At 39.3% G+C, this 27,035-nt stretch overlaps 1 protein-coding gene across 2 annotated transcripts in view; it reads right to left on the bottom strand.

Annotated features, from left to right (window-relative positions):
* The window catches only part of STK32A (serine/threonine kinase 32A), a 133,824-nt gene that overhangs the window by 47,380 nt on the left and 59,409 nt on the right, over positions 1-27,035 (bottom strand). For both annotated transcript variants that reach the window (XM_042986632.1, XM_042986640.1), the window contains exon 5: positions 19,728-19,901. In XM_042986632.1, the coding sequence (XP_042842566.1) occupies positions 19,728-19,901 (174 nt within the window). The remainder of the gene's footprint in view (positions 1-19,727; positions 19,902-27,035) is intronic.

Raw genomic sequence — 27,035 nt, 5'->3', positions numbered from 1 at the left:
ACCTTCTGATGTACAGTCATGTTCAGAAATACCATCCTGGCACTGTCCACCTCCAAAGATGTCAAGCTGATTTTAAACTATGAACCTCTTAAAAGCTTATTTATGAATGAAAAGTCTTTTGAAAAATACAACATTTACTACTTTTGACAAAATTCTTTGGTTAAAATATACATGGAGGACTCATACAACCTCCCTCTCGTTAGCAGGTCACTAATGAGTTCCTTCTCTCTTGTTCTTCATCATTCTTGATGATCACAGTGTCTATGTTGATGTGCCATCAAATCCCTTAGCACTCACTTCCCTGAATTACCTCCAATCATCTTTCCATCTATCCGCTCCCATTATTTCCTTAGTCCTATTTCCTGATTGTTCCTTTGCCATTACAACAGCCCGCCTTTGACCAACCTGACCTTCTCTCCAATCCAGTTCCCAAGCTGACACATGAAGCACACTGACACCATCAATTACTGACTTTGTCACCTTGCATTTCTACATCAAAACTCTCGCTCCTATCCTCACTTCCCTTCCACAGCCATTGTTAACATTCCTTGTACAAATCTTTAATTCTCTTATTCTCTTTGATTGTGCTCACATATTAAAACCCCAGTATTGGGCCTTGTTGAGATGAGCACTGGGTGTTGTATATAAGCAGTGAATCATGGGAATCTACCCCCCAAACCAAGAGCACACTGTATACACCGTATGTTAGTTAACTTGACAATAAATTATATTAAATAAATAAATGAATGAATAAATATTCCTTCATGTTATAAAACAAACAAACAACAAAACAAAAACCAGTATTGGTTAAACCCAATGCCCTGATGCTTCTCACCTACAGCCAAGCTCCTGAACTTTGCTAGAAACAGACATAAGTACTATTGACTTCTCATTTAAATTCATGGCTACAGGGGCTCCTGGGTGGCTCAGTCAGTTACATGTCTGACTCTTGATTTCGGCTCAGGCCTTGATTTCACAGTTCGTGGGTTTGAGCCCCACATTGGGCTCTGCACTCATGGTGGGGAGCCTGCTTAGGATTCTCTCTCCCTCTCCCTCTCTCTCCCCCTCCCCCACTTATGCTGTCTCTGTCACAAAATAAATAAATTAAACTTTAAAAAATTTTAAATTGTTGGCTACTATCGCAAGCCAGAACCAGTGTGCCAAGCCATAGCATGATGCCTTCCCTAAGAGGACTACTTTGTGTTTCTTCATTGCCCCTCAGGTCTGTTCCACTTCCTCCCCCCTCCCCACTTTCAGCTGATTACTGAATCTCCTTACTTCACAAAGACAAGAGAACTATCTACCACTAAGTCTACCAACCTCTCTATTTCTGTATCCATACTCCCGGCTTTCCCTCCAGTTATACTGGATGAAAAGTCCCCGCAGCTACCCCAGACAACTCTTCTCCTGAGGGCTCTGGATTTTATCTCCTCTTACCTTCTCGTGGATTTCTCTCAGCCAGGTATTTCCTTCCTTCTCCCACACTATCTCCTATACTCCTATCTCTTTCTACTCCTCTTGCATGAAGAATGTTATGATCGAGTCTCTTGGAAATACCTTCCTTGATAGACAGCCACCTCCACTTATTGTCCCATTTTACTATTTTCCTTTGCAATAACACCTGTGGATTGGGTTGTTAATAGGTGAGAAATTAGAAACAATGTCTCCATTCTCCTCTTCAGCCCATTCTAATCAGGCTTCCATCCCCTCTACCTCCTGAAATTGCCTATGCCAAGTACATTGATGACCTCCAGCTTGCCAAATCCAGTGGGTGCACTTTTATTTGTCATGCTTCACTTCTCAGTGGATGGATCATTCCTTCCCTTCTGACATACTTGGTTCTCGTGGCTTGCAAAAATCCCCTTTCTCCTGGTTTTCCTTTTGCCACAGAGATTCCTCCTCAGTCTTGTTTGCTGGTATCTTCTTGGTTCCACCTCTAAATGCTGAGATTGCCCAAAGCTCAGTCATACATAAAACTACTTTGCACTTAAATGATTTCAATTAGTCCTGTGATTTTAAATATTATATATGTTTTTATATATAAATATATTTATATATTTATATTAATAAGATATAATAAATATATATTGTATATATAAATAAAATATATATACTATACATATCTGACATCCATCACTGACCCTGGAATTCTGGATTAATAATATACCAAACTTGCTGCTTGATGTTTCCATCTGTATGTCTAACAGCCATGATAAATATAACATGTTTTAAAGAGAACCTCTGATATTTGCGCACCTCCCACATAACCACCCAAACCCTCTTATTCCAGAATTCCTTACCCTAGTACCTAGTCCATAATTCTCCCATTGTAAAACTGAATATCTTGATATCACTCTTAATTCTTTTCTTTTTTTTAACTCATAACACCAGTCCTTCAACAACTCTTGATAACTGTACCTTTGAAATGGAATGATTGAAAACAGTATGGTGGTTCCTTAAAAAATTAAACCTGGGAAACTAACATATGATCCCACAATTCTCTTTCTATGGGTATATACCCCAAAGAATTGAAAAGCAGACTTGAACAGATAATTGTATATCTGTGTTTATAGCAGCACTATTCACAGTGCTCAAGATGTAGAAACAAACCAAATATCCATCTATGGGGGAATGGATTAACAAAATGTGGTGTATACATACAATGGAGTTCAGCTTTAAAAAGGAATGAAATTCTGATCATGCTACAACACAGATGAACCTTGAAGACATTATATGCTAAGTGAAATATGCCAGACACATAAGAAGAAACATGGTATGATTCCACTTACGTGAGGTACTTAGAATAGTCCAATTGACAGAGACGGAAAAGACAACGGTGGTTACCAAGGGCTGGGGTGAAGAGAACATAAATGTTAACTTATGTTGAATGTATATGGAGTTTCAGTTTGGGATGATGAGGAAGTTCTAGAGATGGATGGTGATGGCCGTACAACAGTGTGAATGTACTCTGTCACTTGAAAACAGTTAAAATGATAGCTTTTACTTGATGTATTTTTTGTGGACAATAAACTTAAATAAATAAATATTATTCCCATTTCCACTGCCACCATCATCATCTGTCAGTTGAAGCACTGCAGCAGTACCTTCTTCTTGCTTCTCCTATTGTCTCCTGACGATCCACTGACCACATACCACCCGGAGTGGTGTTTTTCATTACACACATGTTCCCTGCACGACATTCTCTGGCTCCCAACCTCCATGGAATAAAATCCAAACCATTTACCTCTGGCATATATGCCCTTTACGTGTTCTAGCCCCGCACAGCCCTGAGCTACACGTAATAGCATCCTCTCCCTGCCACACACCATGCTCCAGCTGCACTGGTCTGGCCTGGTCTCCTTTGCACAGATGGCCCCCTCTGCCTGCAGTCCTGTTCTCCTAGACCTTCACTTGGCTTGGCGCTTCCTGTCATTTCAGATCTCTGGCAAAACATCATCTCCTCCAAGGTTCTTTCCTGACCACTCAATCTACAGTAGCCTTCCCTCCGTCCTTATCTCTTCACCTCCATCTTATGTTCAGCACAGTACTGTTTTCTTATTTATTTATGGTTTTTCTACCTCCATTGGAATGCAAGTTCTCTGGGAAAGGATATCTTTTCTGTATTGTTCAATGCTATAGCTCCCAGGCACATAAAAGTGCTCAAAAGAAAGCAAGGGCTTAAGTAAATATTGGTCATAACAAGTCCCTTGCCTTCTCAAACTTCTGGAATAATAAACCATACATCTCTTTTCCCCTTAAGAAGAGAGAGAGGATGGGTGGCTGGGTGGCTCAGTTGGTTAAGCATCCCCTTCTTGATTTTGGCTCAGGTCATGATACCACGGTTTGTGGGATCTAGCTCCGAATAGGGATTCTCTGTCTCCTCTCTCTCTGTCTCTCCCCTGCTTGTGTTCTCTCTCTCTCAAAATAAGTAAGTATCTTTTAAAGAATAAGAGAAAAAAGCCCCCTTTCTCTATGCATCATAAATACAATGATCATTTTTGTATATTACAGTAAAGAGAAGAAAGAAGTGATTTCTGCAGAGTCCATGATTTCAGAGAGGAGCTACAGAATTTTGGGGTGATAAAATTCAGGTCTAGGGATACACACATTCTGTAGAAATTCTTCTTTGTGTCTTGATTTGATGAAATAGAAAAGGCTGAATCAGCTGATGCCTACTGTGGGAACTATAAATAGTAATGTAGAAATACAATGCTCCCTGTGGCAGGGTCCAAGGCGGTACTGATAGATCTTCTGTTCTCACTTGAATGACTTTACAAGACATTAGTAGAGCTTAATAGGCTAATTACATCCCTTCACTGCACCTACCCTGGAATCAAGTTGTTCACCCTGCAATCCTATATGGGGTATTGTGAGAACAGGGAGCAAGAAAATCAGTGTATCCGAACCACAATCAACCCCTTCAGTGACCATGGCTTTCTGACAGGTCTACACTTCGGGTTTCATTCTTTGTTACATAATGAGCTCTTAGATTGGGTCCTCTCTAAGTTCTTGAGTGGGAAAAAATATTATACATACGATTCTATAATATATTATTTAAGACATCACACAAAGCCTATTGATCACATAAACAGACCTATGTTAAGAAACAAGTGAGATGGGGATAGAAGGATGTAAGGGATGATTGTAAGCAGAAACATGTAGTTTAGAAGAGGCGGCAGAAGTGAAGAGTGCTGGAATGAGATTGTGGGCCAGGTACATCCTCCATTTCTTTCTTACTAACTGGTGGATTCTATTTTATTTTAATTTAAATTTCATGTTTTTTAGGGGCACCAGGGTGGCTTAGTCAGTTGAGTGTCAGATTTTGGCTCAGGTCATGATCTCGCAGTTTGTGAGTTCGAGCCCCGTGTTGGGCTCTGTGCTGACAGCTCGGAGCCTGGAGCCTGCTTCAGATTCTGTGTCTCCCTCTCTCTCTGCCCCTCCCCCCTCATGCTCTGTCTCTCCCTCTCCCTCTCTCAAAAATAAACATTAAAAAAATTTAAATTTCATTTTTAAATTGAGATATAATTGACATACAACATTATATTAGTTTTAGGTATATAACATAATGATTCTATACTTAGATATATTGTGAAATGATCACCACAATAAGTCTAGTTAGTATCCATCACCGCACATAGTTACAGTGGTTTGTTTGTTTTCTTACTATGATGAGCATTTTTAAGATTTATTCTTTAGCAACTTTCTGCCTGCTTTTTTTTTGTTTTTGTTCAACTCCAGCATTTCCCACAGTTTGTTTGAGGGAATATGAGTTACAAATATATTCTGTAATTGGGGCGCCTGGGTGGCGCAGTCGGTTAAGCGTCCGACTTCAGCCAGGTCACAATCTCGCGGTCCGTGAGTTCGAGCCCCGCGTCAGGCTCTGGGCTGATGGCTCGGAGCCTGGAGCCTGTTTCCGATTCTGTGTCTCCCTCTCTCTCTGCCCCTCCCCCGTTCATGCTCTGTCTCTCTCTGTCCCAAAAATAAATAAAAAACGTTGAAAAAAAATTAAAAAAAAAAAACAAATATATTCTGTAATAATAAATATATGTATATGTACATATACATTGTTTGCATATTCATTTTGGGTGTGCTGGTTTTTCATAGATAGCACTGCTGTTCATTTATTCATTTCATTAACATATAATGCAATTATATATTAATCAGGAGCTGAGGGCAGTGATTTTACCATCCATAAAAATGTGATACAGGATCCCTTTTTGAATTTGTGTTTGTTTTCTCAAAGTGCCGTTCAGGATAATAGTACACTCACCATATCTTTCTTCTCTCAGGTGTCTTCTCCCATGACTGCTGAACTTCTCCGTTGTCCGTAATAATTTAGCTTATATGTCCACTTAGCACAACACAAGCTAGAGCACTAGACCCCCATCCCAGCATCTGACTCTTCTCCAATCCCCACAACCTAACTGACTTGTCAAGGCATTCACCCAAGGAAGATAGGTTTCTCTGGTAATGGGGAAGGGCAGTAGGGACCAGATGTTAATGGACCCTTTGGTGAAAAAAGATGACAGTTCTTCACTAGAGACCAGTTGAGGGAGTTACAAATAAGCACTTAAGCCAGCCTCTCAGAAAGAACTTCTTAATAGTTAGACACTTCCAAAGTTGGCGTGAACTATCACGAAATCTTAAAATGTAATGTGGATATTGTCACGGAGGCTGGATAAGTGTTTGGCAGCAATATAGCAAGGGTGTAGTGCAACAGAGGAACTAACCTTCCCACCTGACCTTTCAAAAACCTTTGAGCCCTGACCTTCTGTGAGCCACCCAAGCTTCTCACAGAGGTTCCCTAAAAGCCAGCTCCCTGACTTACCTACAGTCATACAGCTCATAAATGGCAGAGATTGCATTTAAATTTCATGGTTTTTCCACTATTGCTCACTCGGTTATTTTAACTAGGAGGGCAAATAGGTTCCGAGCATGAGGCCAACTCTTTAATTACAAGTGTCTGTGCTGTTGAAAAGGAGGGTCTTTGAGGAGGGTGTCTGAGAAGAGTTGAAAATAAAATTTGTCAAATCTGCTCTACTTCCCATGAGTAATAGAATGGTTCTAGCTGCCATTTATTGTCCATGCTGCGGCAGCAACTTGATATACAACATATCTTTAAAAAAATTTTTTTAATGTTTATTTATTTTTGAGAGAGAGAGAAAGAGAGAGCAAGTGGGGAGGGGCAAAGAGAGAGGGAGACACAGAATCTAAAGCAGGTTCCAGGCTCTGAGCTGTCAGCATACAGCCAGACACGGGGCTCAAGCTCATGAACCGCGAGATCACGACCTGAACCGAGATCAGAGGCTTAACCAATTGAGCCAGTCAGGTGTCCCTAGACAGAATATCTTTTATTGCTGACAACAGCCCCCTAACTTAGATATTACACCCATTTTTGCAGATGAAGAAGGGGTAGCTCAGAGAGTTTAAATTACTTGCCCAAGATTATATGCTAGAGCTGGGGTATGACCAGAGACTGTGAGGTGCAATCTTGGTTTATGTCTCAAATGTTTATATTTTACTCCTCCTAGGGAGAGAGAAGAATGTCCTCCTATACCTGGGGGTCTGTCATGTGGCTCAAATTAGCCTGCAGCAAGTTTAATTTTTTTTCATAGTTTCTATTGTATATTTGAAAATCATTTATCTTTTCCACCCTACTCTACAAGTTACCCATACCTCTTTTAATGTAAAAGTAAAGTTCTTCATGTCTTACTGTGGAGTAAATCTGTTGTTCTAGGAAGGTGAATCACGCTTATCCTGATGGTACAGACTCAACAGTACAGATCCTCCTGTTTGACAAGTATACCATCCCACTCACTGGAGATTTTTAGCCAACTTGCAGTCCTCACAGGCAGAATGTTTAATGACAAGGATTCTTGCCTTGCTGCTTAGCATTAGTCAATGCTCATTCACTGCTATTATTCAATTTGATTCACACAGATAGAAACCTAGGCCATATTTACCCATTCTACAACCAGGTAAGCTAGGACACAGTGTTAAGGACCTGAACCAAATCCCCCAACTATAGTGGCCGGCCTGAACTTGGGTCTCCTGGGTCTTTGCCTTAATCCAAAGAGATTTTAGGGAAAGAAATGTACTAGTAAGAGGAAGGGAAAAAGTGTACCAAAGTAAGAGAGACCAAAAAGTGTTCATCTATTGATCGTAACTGTCATGAAGGGTTTTTTCTTTTTTAATGCTTTTATTTATTTCTGAGAGACACAGATCATGAGCAGGGGAGGGACAGAGAGGGAGACACAGAATCTGAAGCAGGCTCCAGGCTCTGAGCTATCAGCACAGAGCCTAGCGTGGGGCTCAAACCCACAAACTGTGAGATCATGACCTGAGCCAAAGTAGGATGCTTAACTGACTGAGCCACCCAGGCCCCCCGTTTGTGTTTAAGTTAAATAAAGTAAAGGAATATTCATTTTGAGGCAAAAAGCAATTTGCTCCATTTCAGCTCCAGAGCTGAAAATATCCTCTCTGGCCACAGTCATACATGACCGGGCTAGAATTCAGGCCCAGGCCATTTGGTGCCAACATCTCTGCTCTTTTCTACCCTGTCACGCTGCCTAGCTATAGGAGATAATGAAATTAGTCCCATCTTCTCCCTTGATAATCGAACCCCAATTTGGCAGTAACACACCCAGTCCCAGGTAGAGGGATGATTGGCATAAATAAATCATGAGAATCTAGTTCCCCTGTCACAGCTTCCCTTAATTTGGGGAGGAGCCAGTATGGTCAATGAGACCTAATACAGATACTACCATAAGGGCCTTCAGAAAAACTTTAGCTTCTTCAGTAAAAGATTATAAACAGACTTCTGAGACTCAGATGCCTGAATCTGTAAATCGAGAACAGTAACAATTCTGTAGGATTGCTGTGGAGATTTAATGAGATGAGGCACGTAAGCACCAAGAACATTAGTCTGCACATAGTGATTATTCAACCGTCAGAAAACATTGAGCAAATGATTAGGAAACGTCCAGTGTAGGAAGGACTAGATGGTCGGAAAGTGATGTTAAGCTGATGAATAGTTGTTTTCAACTATCACCAAACCAGCAGGACATACTGATGATGCTAGATTTCATGTAATGCAACACATGAGAAACCAGGATAAGCCCTTCAAGTGCTTTATGCTGTATTATTCTCAAACAACCTTGTCACGTGGGCACAATTATTATCCCTGTTTCATAGATGGGACCCCCAGAAGCACAGAGAGCTAAGCTGCTGTTATGAGAAGAGTCAGGACTCCAGGTTACCTGACAACAGAGGTGAATATTCGAAATACTTCACAAAGAACAAACATTGGCTAATCAGAACAGGCCACTGACCAGTAAGAATCTTGGAGGCCACGATAAAGGACCAGTATTGCAGTACCAGCAAGTGATGACTAAACAGAAGCCCTGTCTGACTTAAGGCCTTACTTAGTAAAGCTCCCATGGGCAGCAGCAGAATCACGAGGCTGTCAATCAATAGGAGGAAGAAGTTTTTGATAATCAGGTGTGTCTAAACATGAAACGAACTACTTTATGTAGCAGCGAGTATCCCATTTCTGAAATGGGACCAAATCCCATTTCTGGCTAGGAAGACAGTTTCTTGTTGGGGAGGTTGCAGAAAAGTAGCTGCCTTTGTGTGGAGGTAGGACTTGATTTCTAAGCTAACCTTCGCCTCTAATATCCTGTGGTTTGGCCTTGAGTTGTTGTACATCTGTCTGGAAAACAGTCTGGCTTCCCTTCATTAGCCACTTCTGTTTTCCCAAGCACTATAATAGGAGCTTTTCGTATTTTTCTGGCCGTATTATACATGACATGATTCAAGCTATTTTACAAATCAGAAAAAAATCTCAGAAAAAGTATGCCAATCCATTATCTACAGAGTGAGCAACTTGGACTCCAAATCTGCAGGCTCTTTCTTCCCTAATATCTAGAATAGCTAGTGTATCCCATTCTTTACCATTTCCATCCTGATTTTCTTACCACTCGCTGTGAATGCTGTACTCGTATCTCCAAACTGATAACAAATTCAAATATGTCCTCCTGCCTCACTGGCTTTGTATTTTCTCTAAAGTACAAACAAGAAGTAACAGTGAGCTACGGTGTTTGCTTGAACATGCTGAGCTGATCGGGCCTTGGCTCACCTGTCTTCTTGCTTCTTGAACCTCTCTCCACTTTTCTCACCTGTTCCAGCCACAACGACCACTGTTCCACTCCAGGACAGAACAGATTTCCACCTTAGAGTTGCTTGTCCCGCTAGTATGGGTTCAGAGGCCACCTGTGGACTAGCCTTCTTTGAGCACCATACTAATGCATAAGGCAGCCTCTACCCCGAAGGTATACTCTCTTAGATCCATGGTTCATTTCCCATGAAGCACTAAAGGCAATCTGTAACTAACATGATTATTTACGTATTTGGTTCCTTGTTCTTTGTCTCCTCAACTAAACTCTGAGCTTTAGGAGGACAAAAAAAATATATTTTTATTCTTCAAAGCTCTATTCAAGAGCTATGTGCCTGACACACAGATAAGTGATCGATACTATGTGTTAAATGATGAAGGCTTCCAGAACGCTTTGCACCAACACGTGTGTAACCAAAGTAAATTTTAATTTGGACCAATTCACAGGTTGCATGTTAATGAAACTCTTAACCTTATAGAAATTATTAAAAGCACAGTTCAGGCTAGTTAAATGTTAACCTGTAAATGAGCGGTTCTCTGCCTTTGTCACATGGGTTTTCACAAATGGGTGGTCTTATGTGAGAAGGTTAGTTACAAAGCTCCTTTTGAAATTGCCTGATGCCTAATACAAAGAAGGAAGATTCTCCTGTTTTTGCAATGTGTTATTCATGCTCATTCATTATTTGTTAGCTCGGGAGCAGGTGCTGAGTAGAACATATCAACCTAATACCCTCATTACTTCACTGCCGTTTTGTTTTTGAGACTCAAGTGGCCCTTCTGCTGTGAGAGAAGAGCTAGAAAAAGAGAACATTTGCAAGGCTTACGGTCTACTGAAGAGAAGATACACCAAAACAAACAAAAAAAAAAGGGCATTTTCTTAACCATTCCACACAAAATGGCCACCTGAAACCAAAATCTGTGCTCCCACTGCAACATCAAATACACACACACACACACACACACACACACACACACACACACACACATATATAGTTTTTAACGTTTATTTTTGAGAGAGACAGAGAGAGACAGAGAGGGAGAGAGAGACAGAGCATGAGTAGGGGAGGGGAAAAGAGAGAGGGAGACACTGAATCTGAAGCAGACTCTGGGCTCTGTACTGTCAGCACAGAGCCTGACATGGAGCTCGAACTCATGAACCATGAGATCATGACCCAAGCTGAAGTCAGATGCTTAACTGACTGAGCCACCCAGGTGCCCCTTTTAAAAATTTTGTTAATGTTTATTTACTTTTGAGAGAGAGAGAGACAGCATGAGTTGGGGAGGTCAGAGAGGGAGTGCAACAGCAAATATCAATACACTGAAAAGAAAGCCAATATCAGGGGCAACATATAAAACCATTCAGTTAAGCAACCATTTTTTTCGACTTGTAATTTTCTCATACTGGACATACTGCTTTGACAAATTGAATAAGATTTAAGGGTGCCTGGATGGCTCAGTCATTTAAGTGTCTGACTCTTGAGAGGTCATGATCTCATGCTTGTGAGATCAAGCCCTGTGTCAGGCTCCATGCTCAATGTGGAGCCTGCTGAAGATTCTGTCTCTCCCTCTGCCTCTACACTGCCTGCACACCCATGTGCACTCTCTCTCTCTCTCTCAAAAAAAAAGGAAAAGATTTACCATCCCTTACAGATGCTTAGAAAGCAAAACAAAACACCTTGGGCCAGAGAAACGTTATAAGAAAGCCACAGATAGTCTCTGGGCAACATAAAATAATTTACCATATACTAAAGGTAATGGATTTGACTTACTGAATATTCTCTTGGGTTACCCTAATTTCACAAGCAATTTTAATAAGTTTCTTTTATCTTGTCTTCAATCCCATGTGCGCGTGTGTGTGTGTGTGTGTGTGTGTCTGTTTAGAGAGACAGCAAGCATGTGAGTGAAGGAGAGGGGCAGAGGGAGAGCAAAAGAGAATCTTAAGCCGGTTCTATGCTCGATCCCATGACCATGGGTTTATGGCCGTAGCCGAAATCAAGAGTCAGACTCTGAATGGACTGAGCCACCCAGGTGCCCCAATCCCATCATATAGTTGAAGCAGTGTATCAAGAGTGAGGATAGAAGCTGTTCTGAGAAGTACCTGCTACATGCGAAGACTGAAATTTGAGCAGCTAAGAAAACTATAAAACCATACTTAGTTTGCTAAGGCTGCTACAACAAAGTACCACAAACTGAGTGGCTTAAAAAAAACCACCAGAAATCTATTGTCTCAAGTTCTGGAGAATACAAGTTCAAAATCAAGGTGGTACCAGGCCCAAGCTCATCTGACACCTGTAGGTGAGAATCCTTCCTTGCTTCTCCATAGCTTCTATTGGTTTGCTGTTATTGGCAGTCTTGGGCCTTTCTTGGCTTAAAGATGCACCACTCCAGTTCCCTATCTTGACATGGTGTTCTCCCTGTGTCCTTCACATCATCTTCCCTCTCTGCCCAAATTTCCTTTTTTGATAAGAACACCACTTACATTGGACGAGGGACACCCTAAAGAACTCAGTGTTACTTGATTACCTCTGTACTCTATTTCCTAATAAGGTCACCTCTGGAGGTACTCAGATTTAGGATTTCAACATATCTTTCTGGGGGAGATACAACTTAACCCATAACCCATACCAACTAAAAATGTGTATCAAAACCAATGTTTGTTGCTACTGGGTAAATAGCAGTAAATAGCTCATCTGATCTTGAGGGTATCCTACTATTTTCATATGAGTGAAAATAAAGGGGCCTACATTAAGAGCAAGGTCTTTGGATCACATAGTCCTACTTTTGAATCTGGCCTTAGTACACTAACTATATGATATTAGGCAAGTTATTCAACTCCTTCATAGCACTGTTGACTATCCAATTAGACCAAGTATACAAAATACTTATTATCACGGTGGCCAGTGGTATGTGAACAATAAATGACAGCTCTTCATAAGTCATTAAGAAGATGATACATGTACTTTGTAGTACACATTAAATGGTTAAAAACTGTCGGTGAACAGAAAGGAGTAGGCACCTTTTGACATTAGAAAAACATCTCTCTAGTTGAGTCACTCCCACAGGCTTCAGAAAGCTGGGGATGTCACTAAGTTGGCAAGTTCATTCATCTGTCACTCAGTGATCATTGACTAAAATGATTAGCTTCAGAAAGATGTTAGTTTTTTTTTCCTATGCACTATCATCTTAAGAAAATAAAATGTAACTTCCAAGATAGTACAGTGTGTGTGAGTCAGACAAAAAGGGGAAATCTCAGCCAAGAAAGCTCTGCCAGTAACAAACTAAAGACCTTGGTTAAGACAAATACTTTTGGTTCACAACTCAACTGCAAATAAGACCTTAATTGATGAGTATGCTAATAGCTGTTTATCACTCCTCATTGTCACAGGCTCTTTAGACAGTGCATTTTGGTCATGCCGCCTTCTTGGGGATAAATGAGTGTGTGGTAGAGAGCAAAGAAACAATGAGATCACACGTTGAAGAGCATCCTACCAGGGCTAAGAGGAAAATCATCCTAGACCCTTAGGTATGAAGGGATCATTCCTGATCATTTAGTCAAACCTCCCCACATCTTCCTTGACAGGGAAGTTTGGGGCTATGTTTAAGGTCATAGAAGAAATTGGTGTCAGAATCTGGTACAGTACAACTTCTTTAGAGGAAGTATGGTGGACAGGCTTTATTGTGATTCCCATGATTCCCACTTCCTGGTGTTTATGTCTTGTATCATCTCCAGCCCCTGAGTGTGGGCTGGTTGTATGGCTTGCTTCTAACCAACGTTATGTAGCAAAGATGATGAGATGTCAGTCCTGTGATTGTGTTCTAATATGTAATGGTCATTCAGTGTTATATGCTCTGCCTTTCTAGCAGACTCACTCTAGAGTTTTGCTCTCCTCACTGAATTTGAAGAAACAAGCTACCATGAGTCCTGCAGCCACAAGGAAATGAATTCTGCCAACATCCTGACTGAATTGGAAGTTGACCCTTCTTTTATTCCTACTTCAATATATCTGTAATCAGAGATGAAATGTTTGCAACTCTTTGCCCTTTTGTAGCTATCTATACAAATTGCCTAATTAGAGTTTTATTGCATTCCTATAGGATTCAGAAAGTAGGGAATATATATATATAACTTGATTAGACTGGGTGGGATAATTTTTACAAAGAGGAAAAAACAATCAAATATTCCCTCACAAATGGTATTTTGATCCAAGATGACTTACTCTTGAATTTTCCTGTACAATTCACTTTATTAGTGTGGATTTGTATTTGAGTTGTCTTTAACATCTGACCAGGGAGTGAATACAAATTTGTCTTTGGACCCTAATAATTACTTTCCATCACATTATTCATTGGAGAGACTGTGGCAATCAACAAATCAAATGGTACTATCTTCATAGGAAGGAATGTAATGAGTTTTATTTTCCATGTTTTCTTAATAAAAGCAAATAATCACTGTGTCTACATTTTAAAATCTTCATTCACTGATTTAATGTAAGTTAGGGAGAATACTGAACTAGAAACTGGCCATATTTGGAAACTAATGCTGATTTTCAAGCTATCCTCATGGAAAATGTTTGACTTCTTGCTAATAAGAAAATTATCTAATTACACAATTCAAAATTAATGGTTATTGTGCAATAGGTGTCTTTCACAACAACTGCAGAAAAGAAATTTTCTAAAATTGAGGACAAGTAGCTAAGTATTATACATACTTAGGAAACTACAAAAAATTAATGCCTGTGGATTTAAAAAAATCCACAAACTACAACAAAACCCCCTTTATGTCTCTCTGGGAATTTATGAAAGAAACAGGATTAATGATATTAAAAAAAATAAACTAGACATTGCTGGCAGTAAAGTCAACATGAAGAAAAAATTAAAAACAGAGACCATGCTATGTAAATCAGGGAGATAAGAGTGCTTTTATTCAGCATAGTACAGTTCCACTTATGTGGACTGGACTCTTCTTTCTGCTTTGGTCATTAAAATCCCTTTAAAATCCTCTGAACTCTCAAAAAATATTGTTTTGAGGGCGCCCCAGTGGCTAGGTTGGTTGAGCATCCAGCTTCAGCTCAGGTCATAATCTCGTGGTTTGTGAGTTTGAGCCCCGTGTGGGGCTCTCAGCTGTCAATGCAGAGCCTGCTTCAGATCCTCTGTCCCCCTCTCTCTGCCCCTCCCCCTCTCATGCACTCATGCTCTGTCTCTCTCTTTCTCTCTCTCTCTCTCAAAAATAAATGTTTAGTTAAACAAACAAACATTGTTTTGTAACCCAAAACATCATCTCGTCTGAAGTACTTCAGTCTTTCTCACACATTTTAGCTTCTAGTTGTATGCTGTTCTCTCGTCATTTGGTTCCCTGTGTCCCATCTTGGCCCATGCAGTCAGAGTGTAGACTTAAAGGCAGCGGCCATGCCTCACCTTGTACCATGCTCTCCTCAGAGCCACAATTATGCTTACCATCAGCAGTATGGAGAATGGTTAAGATCTCTGCATTTCCTTCAATGATGCCTACCTACACTTGCTAGCCATATGACTTTGGGCAAGTTGCTTCGTCTGTCTTCCTAAACCACAGTCTCCTTGGCTGTAAAATGGGGACAATGACATCCTCAGCCTCCTGGTTGTGAGCAGATGAAGGAAAATAATTCACAACATGTGTTCTGCAGACCACCTGGTCCCCAGGAACCCCTAAGTAAATGGCAGCCCACTGCTACTCTTCCACACGTAGTTGCTGACTGCTGTGGATAATTCTAATCATCTACCATGTCCAGAAACAAAATGATGGTTCCAGTCTGAAATTAGGAAGTCACATATTTTATATATGCAGATGGGGTTTCCTTGTCTTAGGAATCTACTGACTTTCATTGATATTATTTCCTTCATCCACACTGTAATAACTCGGAATTCAGGATGGGTCTTATAAACAAATTTCTAAGTAGCCGAAAGATGTTTTGCCTTGTGATCTTAGATTCCATCAAATCCAGTGTAAATTTTATGGATTCTTTTAAAGGAAGATTTTAAAAAGAGAATTGAAGTGCTCACAAGCCTTCTCTTCTTCTATGTTGCTTTCACGCTTTTAACTCTGCCCCATGAGCCCTTGCCTCAGAGTGCCATCATTATGATCCTTTTAACGCCTTAGACAAAGGAACACTGTTTCTGGGTCTTCCGTTGTTACAGACAAATGTTTTTCAAGCCTCTTGACAACATTTCAACTTGATATTTGGTACTCTGGGGGCAGAAAGCCACGGTTATTAGAGCACTCTCATAATTAACATGTTTATTTGGTCACTACTGTCTTGAAAAGCCTTAATGATGTGGATGCATGTCCTAATTTTTTCCCAGAACATTTATGGATTTTGCCTGTTGCTCAAGCATAATTATTGATAATGACTCCTTTTATTCTCAGGAGTACCCTGGTTTGGATGACAAATGATATGGATACCCCATGTGACGACTAAGGTAGGTCTGAAATTTTTGGCTTTAATACCTTGTATTTTAATTTTGTCTTTGTTATTCACAAACCTGGCTTTTAGTCAATCATTTGTATGGTCTTGGCAGTGTTCGTTCCCTTCTATTTTTGCTGCATGCTGGTTATACAATGAAAAGCAAAACACACATGGCCTAGCTCATGAAGTTTACAGTGTAGTAGAGCCGCAGATATTCATTAATTATACATAAAAAATGTCACAGCTCCTCAGGAGAGGTACAAAATGCTACGGGTACCTATCAAATATAACACACGGGAGGTGGGGTGGAGCCTTACAGGCAATGGAAATACACCTGAATTATTTTCTGCCCTTAAGAGGAGGTCATTTTAATATAGTGCTCAAAATGTCACTGTGTTTGCCTTGCATTCGTTTACCATGGTGAGGGGACACTTCAGTACTAAGAGGCTCTTCTCAGGACAGGCATGAAGGAATAATTATGTGTGTGTGTGTGTGTGTATGTGTGTGTGTGTGTATGTGGTGTGTGTGTGTGTGTGTGTAAAGGGCAAAAGGCAGAAAGTTAATTCTTGGTTTCTATTTAAGTAGTAAAATGATGATGGGGGCAATAAAGAGCAAGGGAGAGAAGTGAAAAATAGCAATGTTTGGGATTACATATCATTTTGACATTTCTGGTTTGTTTGTTTTTCTCCTGGATTTCTTTTGGAACACTTTTTTAAGCATAGGGCAAAAGTGCTCCAAGAATCTTGACTTGTGATGACAGAAAATGAAGCCCAGAGAAAGAAGGCACAGAACCCAGATTCAAACAGGGGAAGAAAAAAGTTAAAAGGTGCTCATAGCCATGCTGGCTCCCATAGTACCTGTCTCCTTCCTGAGATCTAGAATGTCAGCACCCCAAGCAGATTGTGAGTTGGAAATTCTGGGTCTGCTCACCCAGTTCTGAATGAGCATAAATTCTCTGCGAGGGACACTTTAGACTACAAATATGAAAAATTTCTCCTCCGAAAGAACTATGAGGGACCAGAAAGTCAGTATGGGAGAAAGTCTGCTTATGAACAGGGTTCCCAGTTACTGACAAACACCAGGTGTGTTCATTTACTTCCAAGATCCTACATGATCAACTGGCCTGCTTTGTGTTCATCTGTTGCCTGAAGAGCCCATTTCCAGCACAAATACGTCCTCAGAAAGACAGGAAATTAAACAATGGCTATCTAAGTATACAGGGCCAAAGCCACACATGCACACACAGACTGTTCCATAGTGCCTACATAGACAATGTATAAATTATGATGATACATCTTAATCCCCAGGCTCTGCACTAATCCAGATAAATTTTAGATAAACGTCAATTTAGTGGTTGGCAAATATTTTATCTAGCCAAAGTTTTGCTAAATTGTAAAGACATAATCCTACTTAAAAACTTAGCAAATTCACCAGAGATTAGAAATAAGACAGTGGCAGTAATGTGTTGATTTTTCACTTAATGATGTGTACTTAAGACATGTGTGTATTAATGTGTGTATGATGTGTGTACACATCACGTGTGTAATTAATGCAAGTTGGTAGAGCAGACAGAGCTCTGACTTGGGGTTCAGAGACCAAGATTTAAATCCTGGCAATGTCATTTGTCACTGGTGTGTCCTTGGCAAATCTTTGAGCCACCGTTTTCTCATCTGTATAATGGAGATACTGCGATGAAATTTGGTATCTTCCCTGAGTTCTCAGAATTTAATAAGATAATACATGACAGTACTCAGTAGTGCCTGGCATATAGTAAGTCATCTATAAATTGAAGTTGCATTGATTGTGTTTAGGTTCAAAATTCTCATAAATAATTGATGATATAATTGTGGGTTTATTGCTGGGTTTTCCATTCAGTTCCAGTGATCTTTGTGTCTATTTTTATGCCAGTACCATACTGTTTTGATTATTACAGCTTTCTATTCGAACTTGAAGTCTGGAATTGTGTTAGTTCAAGTTTTGTTTTGTTTTTTTCAAGATTGCTTTGGTTATTCAGGGTCTCTTGGCTATTTGGTTCCATACAAATTTTAGGACTGCTTGTTGTAGCTCTGTGAAAAATGCTGTTGGTATTTTGATAGGGATTGCACTTAATGTGTAGATTGCTTTGGGTAGCATAGACATTTTAACAATATTTGTTCTTCCAACCCATGAGCGTGGAATGTCTTTCCGTTTCTTTGTGTAATCTTCAATTTCTTTCATCAATGTTTTATAGTTTTCAGAGTACAGGTCTTTCACCTCTTTGATTAAGTTTATTCCTAGATATTTTATTGTCCTGTTGTAATGTTTTTGTTTGTATTTGTAAATGGGATTATTTTCTTAATCTCACTTTCTGCTTCTTCATTATTGGTGTATAAAATGCAACAGATTTCTGTACATTGATTTTGTATCTTGCGACTTGACTGAATTAATTTATCAGTTCTATTAGTTTTTTTGGTAGAGTCTTTAGGGTTTTACATATATAGTATCATGTCATCTTCAAATAGTGGAAGTTTTACTTCTTCCTTACCAATTTGAATTCCTTTTATTTCTTTTTGTTGTCTGATTGCTGTGGCTAGGACTTCTAGTACTGTGAAATGGATGGAGGTAGAGAGTATAATGCTAAGTGAAATAAGTCAGTCAGAGAAAGACAAATACCATATGATCTCTCTTGTATATGGAATTTAAGAAACAAAACAACAAACAAAGGGGAAAAAAGGGAGGGAGGGAGAGAGAGAGAGGCACAGACAGACAGAGCAAGAAACAGACCCTTAACTATAGAGAACAAACTGATGGTTATCTGAGGGGAAGTGTGTGGGGGGGGGGGATGGGTGAAATAGGTAAAGGGGATTAAGGAGTGCTCTTTCGATGATGAACATGGAGTAATGTATGGAAGCCTTGAATCACTATACTGTACACCTGAAGCTAATATAACACTGTATGTTAACTATCTAGGAATTAAAATTAAAAACTTAATAAAAAATTCTCATATATAAACCAGATGACAACTTAATATCTCCACATCATGGTTTTCTCATATTGAATGTGGTCCAACTGCTCTGATCACTTATCACAAGTTATTATAGAGATCAAGTAAGATACTATATAAGAAATCATCATGAAAACTACCAATGTCTTTGCATCACTAAATTCTATTCCTGAGACCAATATTATACTATATGTTAACTAAGTAGAATTCAAATAAAAACTTGAAATGAATAAACCAAGCTACCAATATCTTTACAAATATAAAGCATTACCCTTTTCTGTCCATTGTCTGTTTGAGTTTATAGCAACTTGTGTTATTTGCTTGTCTTCACTTAGCACAGATTCCCCAAATGAAGGAGATACATCCCTATATGTCACCTTTTGTCTAATGCCAATATTCATTGATCTGGTATTATTGTTTACTAACTGTGACCTTGAGTGAATTAAGCTCAATGTGCTCATCTTTTTTTAACCTTCAAAATGGGGACAATAAACTTACCTCAAGGGACTGTTGCAGGAGTTCAGTGAGGGTTACCTGTCATGTTCAACAAGGACTTTGTTGACGCACCAGGTTGTGCATTCTCTCCTGCACATTCAGTACATTCAAGGCTGTCCCCTTGGACCCAACTGACCTGTGGATGATGCGCTGGCTCTGCAGGTAGTCCAGGGCCATGGCCAGCTCACAGATGAAGAGCTTCACGGTGTCTTCCTGGAAGCGGACATTCTGCTGCAGGTGATAACGCAGATCCCCGCCCAGCAGGAGGTCCACTACCATGAACATGTCCTCCTCATCTTGGAAGGAGTACCTGGAATAGAATTAGAAATGAAAGTGTATCAAATACATTTACACGCTAAAGAGGCCCAGAGGCAAATCACACCTCATAGGTCAGAACAGAGTGTTCTTGACCGAAGAGTTCAAGCTCTGGGAGCAGATGGTCTATCGCTAGCTCTGTGACCCTCGACCTTCAGTTTCCACATGTAAAAAGGGGAATAATAACAATATCTACCACACTGATCATAGTAAGGAACAAATATAACATTTAATGTCTCCTGCCTGACATATAGTAAGCACTCAGTAACTATTAGCTTACAAAGCTATAAAGCCCAGGAAGTAAAGAAAACTCCACTCATCCACTTACCAGTAACAATCAGATCCTAAACACACTATTGCAGTAGGTCCATAAAATATGAATTACAAGGTGTCCTGGAACCATTCTCATTCCCATTTTCCACACGATCAACTTCATTACCCAGCAACATTATAACAAATAATGTACCACATTAATGATAAGAAAAAGATATAAAAGGGCAATAAAAAAGTAAATGCATGGTACAAGGAAGTAATTCACTCAGTCTTTGGGATGGGGAGGTAAGGGAAAGCTTCTCAGCAGAAGTAAGACCTGAGTCACATTTTGAAGGATGGTGACAGTAATAACCACAAAATAAAGCCAGTGCCACTGATGTCTCCATTAAGTCACTTCCCCGGGGCAGGTGCTGAAGCCTTCTACAAGTGGTACCCCCAGAATGCTTCTACAAGTGGCACCCCCAAAGTGGTCCCCAAAATGTTGGTCCTAAGCTCCTATTTTACAGATGAGGAAATCAAGGCCCAGTAATTTGCACAGTGTCAAACACCTAATAATACATGGTAGAGGTGAAGAGTTTTCCGGGTCCAAAAGTAAAATTTGACAGAGAAAAATAGCCCATATTAAGCACAGGCATGGGAAGAAAATAGTGTGAGTGGGGAAAAGAAAATAGTTTGGGTTTGCTTTAACAGCAGGTATGATGGGGCAGCTTGAGCCTAGAGAGGAACACACCAGGCAGATCCCATGACAGGTGCCTGTAAATGAGGCTGTAGGCATCAGGATGACATTGAAGAGTTTTAAGCAGGACATAGAATCAGGCATGGACTTCACACTTGAAAGAGCATGGGGTGGAGAGTTCGAAAGAGGAAATGAGACACAGGAGAGGGGAACCGGCCTCTGCTGTTTGCAAAGAGCCTCTTGTAAAAATGTGTTCCTGCTGCTATGATTTGTTTTGTTTCCTTCAAAGCACAGACATGGTTTCTAGGCACAATAAAGCTCTCTGTATCAGGACTGTTTTGACATGTTTCTTTTGACATAATGTCACTGAGATCACATTTCCAAGTTTTATTTGAATCAAAGAAGTAAGTGCCTGCTAGCAGTGCCCAGGGATGTGGACTAATTCTTAGTGACAAATTCTTTGCTCAGGAGAAATGTAGAATATCAATCACTTGAAGAACCGTACTTAGTATTTTTTATTCTTCATAACATAATGATCATTGTGCTGAAGAAGGAGGGAACGTGCAAGGAAAAGAAACGAGAAACTCAATGAAGCATTAATCTGAGGCAGTAACAATTCTAATGGAGACTAAAAGTCCCTCATGCTTACTGGTCCAATGAACAAAATTTTGTTTACCACCGAAGACTGATTCACAAAGAAGATGACAGAAATTAAGCCCTTGGGGAGGGAGTTTAGACAGAAACACAGGAAGGGTTTTGTAAAAATCTGACAACGAATAATTTTTCATATTGTCTTTTGGAAATGATATTGTTTACCTCAGTGTCATGACTTGCTGGTCATCCCTGCTGTAGGTTTAATGAGCACCAGAAAAGATGCCTGGATCCCTGCCATCTGGTTCACAATGCTTCCCACTGCACTACTACACATTGTATTTGTTGTGTTTTATAGGTCTTCCAGTAAGTAATGATGTGCTAATTAACACCTAATCGTGCCTGGGACCTGTTGCACCTTAGGCTGCTCTCAGTTAATGAAACAGAAATGATGATCCCTCATGGGATATGAGCAAGTCTGTTGGGTTAGGAGGCAAGTGGGGTAGGGGTGGTAAGATGGGCGAGGCCTGGGTATCAAAAAAAGGAGAAGAGAGCACTAGCCATAAGCATAACTAGATGCCAAGGGAAACAGCCTATATGGACAGGCTACCACACAGGTCAGCTGTTGACTGTTCGGCTCCCCATGGGAGGCAGGTGGAGGTGAGAAACCGAGCGACATACCTAAGGACGCCTCTCCCATCACTCCGCTTAACTCTAAGTAGGGGCGATGATATTATTAAATTCGCCCTGATGAACAAACTGCTTTTACGGAGACTTTAGTTATTTTTATTTCAAGAACAGACTGATAAAGGTGCCAGGCATGGCGAGTTAGCAACAGTGTTCTACTGTGCAAAGGATTATTAATCAAAGAAAGAAGAAGCCCAGGCAAGAGGCAACATGCTTCCTTTGTCCAGTAAGAATATAAATTTATTTAATCATGGAGTCATTTTGGCTGTTAAAAATCATCTTTCTCGGGGTGCCTGGGTGGCTCAGTCGGTTAAGCCTCCGACTTCGGCTCAGGTCATGATCTCACAGTTCGTGAGTTCAAGCCCCGCGTCAGGCTCTGTTCTGACAGCTCAGAGCCTGGAGCCTGCTTCGGATTCTGTGTCTCCTTCCCTCTCTGCCTCTCTCCCACTCGCGCGTGCATGCTCTCTCTCTCTCTCTCAAGAATAAAAATGTTAAAAAAAAATTTTTTTTAAATCATGTTTCTCCTGCAGCATATGAGATCTGAAGCCCTTCAGACAGATCTTAAAAACTCTCAGAGAAAGGGAAGATAAGTATTTGATTTTCCAGAACCATATCCAGGAAAATAGGTGGGCATGATACAGTTTGGTGATAACTAGAATATGCAAGTTCATATCGTGGTATTTATTAATAAAAGAGTGAGAGCTTTCTTTTGCCTTGCCCATTTATCACAGAGACTCGCTGTTGCATTTTTATGACTTTCATTTCTTAGCCGACAGCTCCAAAATTATTAAGTCTGGTCCCAATGAATGTGAAATGCATTGCAGGGCACTCACTGGAATAAGTGCAGGGCACTACACTGGAATATGTAGCAGAAGGCTACCACCTAGTTAGCCCTGTTCCATCATGTTTGACCCAGACAACTACAATAGCTCTTCCTAGGTCTCTCTGTACCACCTTGGACCTCCCCAATCCATTCTCTACACCCTAGTTCTATTTTTATGTCATGAGTCTTGCATCATCCTGCCTCATAAAGCCCTTTCACCTCTTTCCATGGTCTGTAGGATCCTGCATGGTGTGTCTCTGTTTACTTTTTCAGACTTCTCTTTAGATCTTTCTCTTCCATTCCTCCCCTACTAGTTCATTCTCTCTTCCGCCTTAGAAGACTGTGATGTTGTGTGGCTCGCGCCTATCTTCATGATGTTGTCAGTGGCCTGGTTCTTTTCTCTTCATCTTTCACCCTCAGCCCAAGTGACACTTCTTGCAGAGACATTTCTGACATTCCATATTTAATCAGGTCCTCCTGTTATATACAATACCATATTCTTGTTCACAGAATTTAGCATAATTTGAAAATATTTTCTTGTATGCTTTTGAATTGAATGTCTTCATTCCCACAATGCCATCAGGATGCAGTCCTGCTTTTACTCATCCTTGACTCCTTAGTACCTGGACACTGCCTGAAATGTACCCTCTATAAATAGTTGTAGAGAAAAATAACAAGTTAATAAATGAACTAAAGAAAGGAAGGAGATAAGGTTAAAACACAAGTTTTGGGTGTGTCTGATATACATTCCCTAGGTTCTATTTTTAGAAATTAGCATGGTTACCAATTAAGTTCAAAGAAGTCACTCATATGCCTAAAGGTGTCTCATGGAAGCCATCTTGAGATAAACTGGAATCTGAGCATTGGAAGAGATCTAAAATATTTCCAGTGCAGTGTTTTTCAAATTGTGGCTTATAACCCATTAATGGTTGTGAAATCAGTTCTGTGGGTTCTAACAAGCACTTTTTTTTGAAGAAATAAAGTAGACTGTAAAGCATAGGAAAAAAATGTTGTTAACATGTACGACTAAACATTGTCTATGAAACTTTTGTTTTTGTGAATATAATGTGCGTCTCTGTGGGTATATCTACTGGGTTGTAATGAAAAATATATTTCTTTCTAGGGGTTGCAGTCAAAAAAGTTTGAAAAATGTGACCCTAGGAAAACCTGCTGCTTAAGGCCAAATCCCTATTCAGACTCTACCTGAGCAAGGGTCAGTTCTGCTCGTATTATCTAGAAAAGCAAGGGAAGTGAATTCCTGACATTAGTTATCACTTCTAAAAGTTCTCAGGTTTTGAAGAAAAAAAGATAGTGATTTATTCATCAAAGGAAGAATTAATTAAAAACCCAAAACACAGTTAGAAAATATGTGTCATTACGGTTGGGCTTAAATATCACATGTGAATTTGGAGCAAATCTGTTAAACGAAACAAACTCAGAGAAGATATCTGCACATTGGTAGTAATTTTACATACCATGTGGCAAAGAGTATATTAGATATGATGTTTGTAAAGTAATTAGCATAAAACATGGCACATAACATAGTAGTAAAGAACATGGCCCTGGGGCCAGACTGCTTGTGTCCAAATCCCAGGTTTTCCTCTTAATGTCTTTATAACTGGAACAAGTTAGAAAAGCCCTCACCATCCCCATGTATAATGGTACATACCTCATAGGGATATCGGGAAGATTAAGCGAGTTAATATATATTAAGTACTTAAAACAGTGCCTGGAAGATAGCTTGTAATGGGTAACTGTTAGCTCTTATTTTAATTACCTTTCTCTTTCCATCCATGAATATTAAATATAGCTCTGGTATGAAGCAGATTAATTTTATGCAGCTGTTTCCTATTATTTTATAAGAGGCAATTATATGAAGACATTTACTGCCAATGGTCTAAGCAACATGGTTCCCGTTAATTGAACTTTTACTATGTGTCTGATACCATGTTAGGTACTTTGTGTGTTAATACATTTGTTACTACAAACATATGAGGTAAATAGTATCATTTCCCCATTTTTATTGATCCTAAGGAGTCACGTTTAATCCTCAAAAAAAAAAAAAAAAAAGCAAACCAAATCCATCAACATACTAAAAAAATTCTACACCATGGCCAAATGAGATTAATACCTGGAAATCAATTAATATAATACAACATATTAATAAAATAAAGGACAAAACATATGATCATCCCAATAAATACAGGAAAAGCATTTCACAAGATACAACACTGATTCATGATAAACACTTTTAATGAACTTGAAATAAAAGAGAGCTTCCTTAATCTGATATAGAGCATCTGTGATAAAACCTACAGTGACCATGATACTTATTGGGAAAGACTGAATGCTTTACCTCTAGCATCAGAGGGAAAGCAAAATCATCTGCTGTCACTTCTATTTAGTGTAGTACTGGAAATTCTAGCCAGTGTAACTAGCTAAAAGAAAATAATAATAATAATAATAATAATAATAATAAATCAGTAAAAGACATCCATATCAGAAAGGAGGAAACAAAACTACTTTTAATCACATACAACATGATTTTGCATAGAAAATCATAAGGAAACCATGAAAAACTATTAGAAAAAATAAAATATGTAAGGTTGCAGAGTACTAGATTGATATGCAAAAATCAATTATATTTTTCTAAATAAGCAATAAACAGTATGAAAATGAAATTAAGTACAACTGCATTCACAAAAGTTTCAAAAACAATAAAATGCTTTGGAATAAATTTAGGAAATTTTGTACAAGACTTTGCTTAGGAAAATTAAAGAGTTCTAAATAACTAAATACTCCATGTTCATGGATTGAGAGACTCAAATATTGCTAAAATTTCAGTTATACCCAAATTGATCTATAGAATCAAGGCAATTCCTATGAAATTGCCACAAGCTTTTTCTTTTTGCATAAATTGACAAGCAGTTCCTAAAATTTACAAGGAATGGCAAAATATCTAGAATAGCCAAGATAATTTTGAAGAGGAAAAATCCAGAAGACTTTACCTTTCCAATTTCTAAATGTCCTATAAAGCTATACTTGTTAAGACAGTGTGGTACTGCCATAGGATAGACATATAGGTCAATGGAACAGAATTATGAGTCGAGAGATAAAGTTTCATAGTCCATTGATTTTTGGCAAAAGTACTGGGAAAGGAGAGTTGGTTTAACAAATGGTGTTTGGACATTAAAAAATTAAAAAATTAAATGAATCCATCCATTAAAAAATTGATGAATTAGACATTACCACAGTTCAAAACTTTTGCACTTCAAAAGACACCATTAAAATGAAAAGGCAAGCAACAGAGTAGGAGGAAAGATCTGCAAAATACATAACCAATAAAGAATTATATCCAGAATTTACAAAGGACTATTACAACTCAATAATAAGACAAGCCAATCAAAAAATGGGAAGAGACATGAACAGATATTTCACTAAGGAAAATACACATGAAAAGATGGTCAATATCATTAGGAAGTAGAAAAATGGAAATTAAAATCACAAATGTCATGCCTATCTGAATGGCTACAATAAATAAGAGATGATAAGAAATGTTGGTTTAGGATGCAGAGAAAAGGGAACCCTCATACACCTCTGGTGAAATGTAAATGGTGCAATCACTTTGGAAGGCAGTTTGTGAGTCTCTCAAAAAGTTAAACATAGTACTACCATTTCACCTAGCAATTCTACTCCAAGATATCTAAGCAAGAAAAGTAAAACATATTTCCATGAAAAGACCTGTACACAAATATTTGTTGCAGCCTTATTTGGAATTGCCAAGAACTAGAGAAAAGCTAACTATTCATTAACTGGTGAATGGACAGACAAAATGAGGCATATTCATCTAGCGGAATAGATTTCCGCACTAATTAGGAATGAGCCACTAGCACATTCTATAACACGGATGAGCCTCATGAACATAATGCTTTGTGAAAAGGAGCCTGGCACAAGAGATTACTTATTTGTAATGTCACTTACATGAAATTGCCAGAATGGGCCAGTGTATAGATACAGAGAACAGATTAGTAACTGCCTGGGGCTCAGGGTGGGGCATGGGATTAACTCTAAATGGGTAC

The sequence above is a fragment of the Panthera tigris genome, chromosome A1, assembly GCF_018350195.1.
Source record: "Panthera tigris isolate Pti1 chromosome A1, P.tigris_Pti1_mat1.1, whole genome shotgun sequence".
In the NCBI taxonomy this organism is placed as follows: Eukaryota; Metazoa; Chordata; class Mammalia; order Carnivora; family Felidae; genus Panthera; species Panthera tigris.
This window is presented reverse-complemented; position numbering and strand designations above follow the sequence as displayed.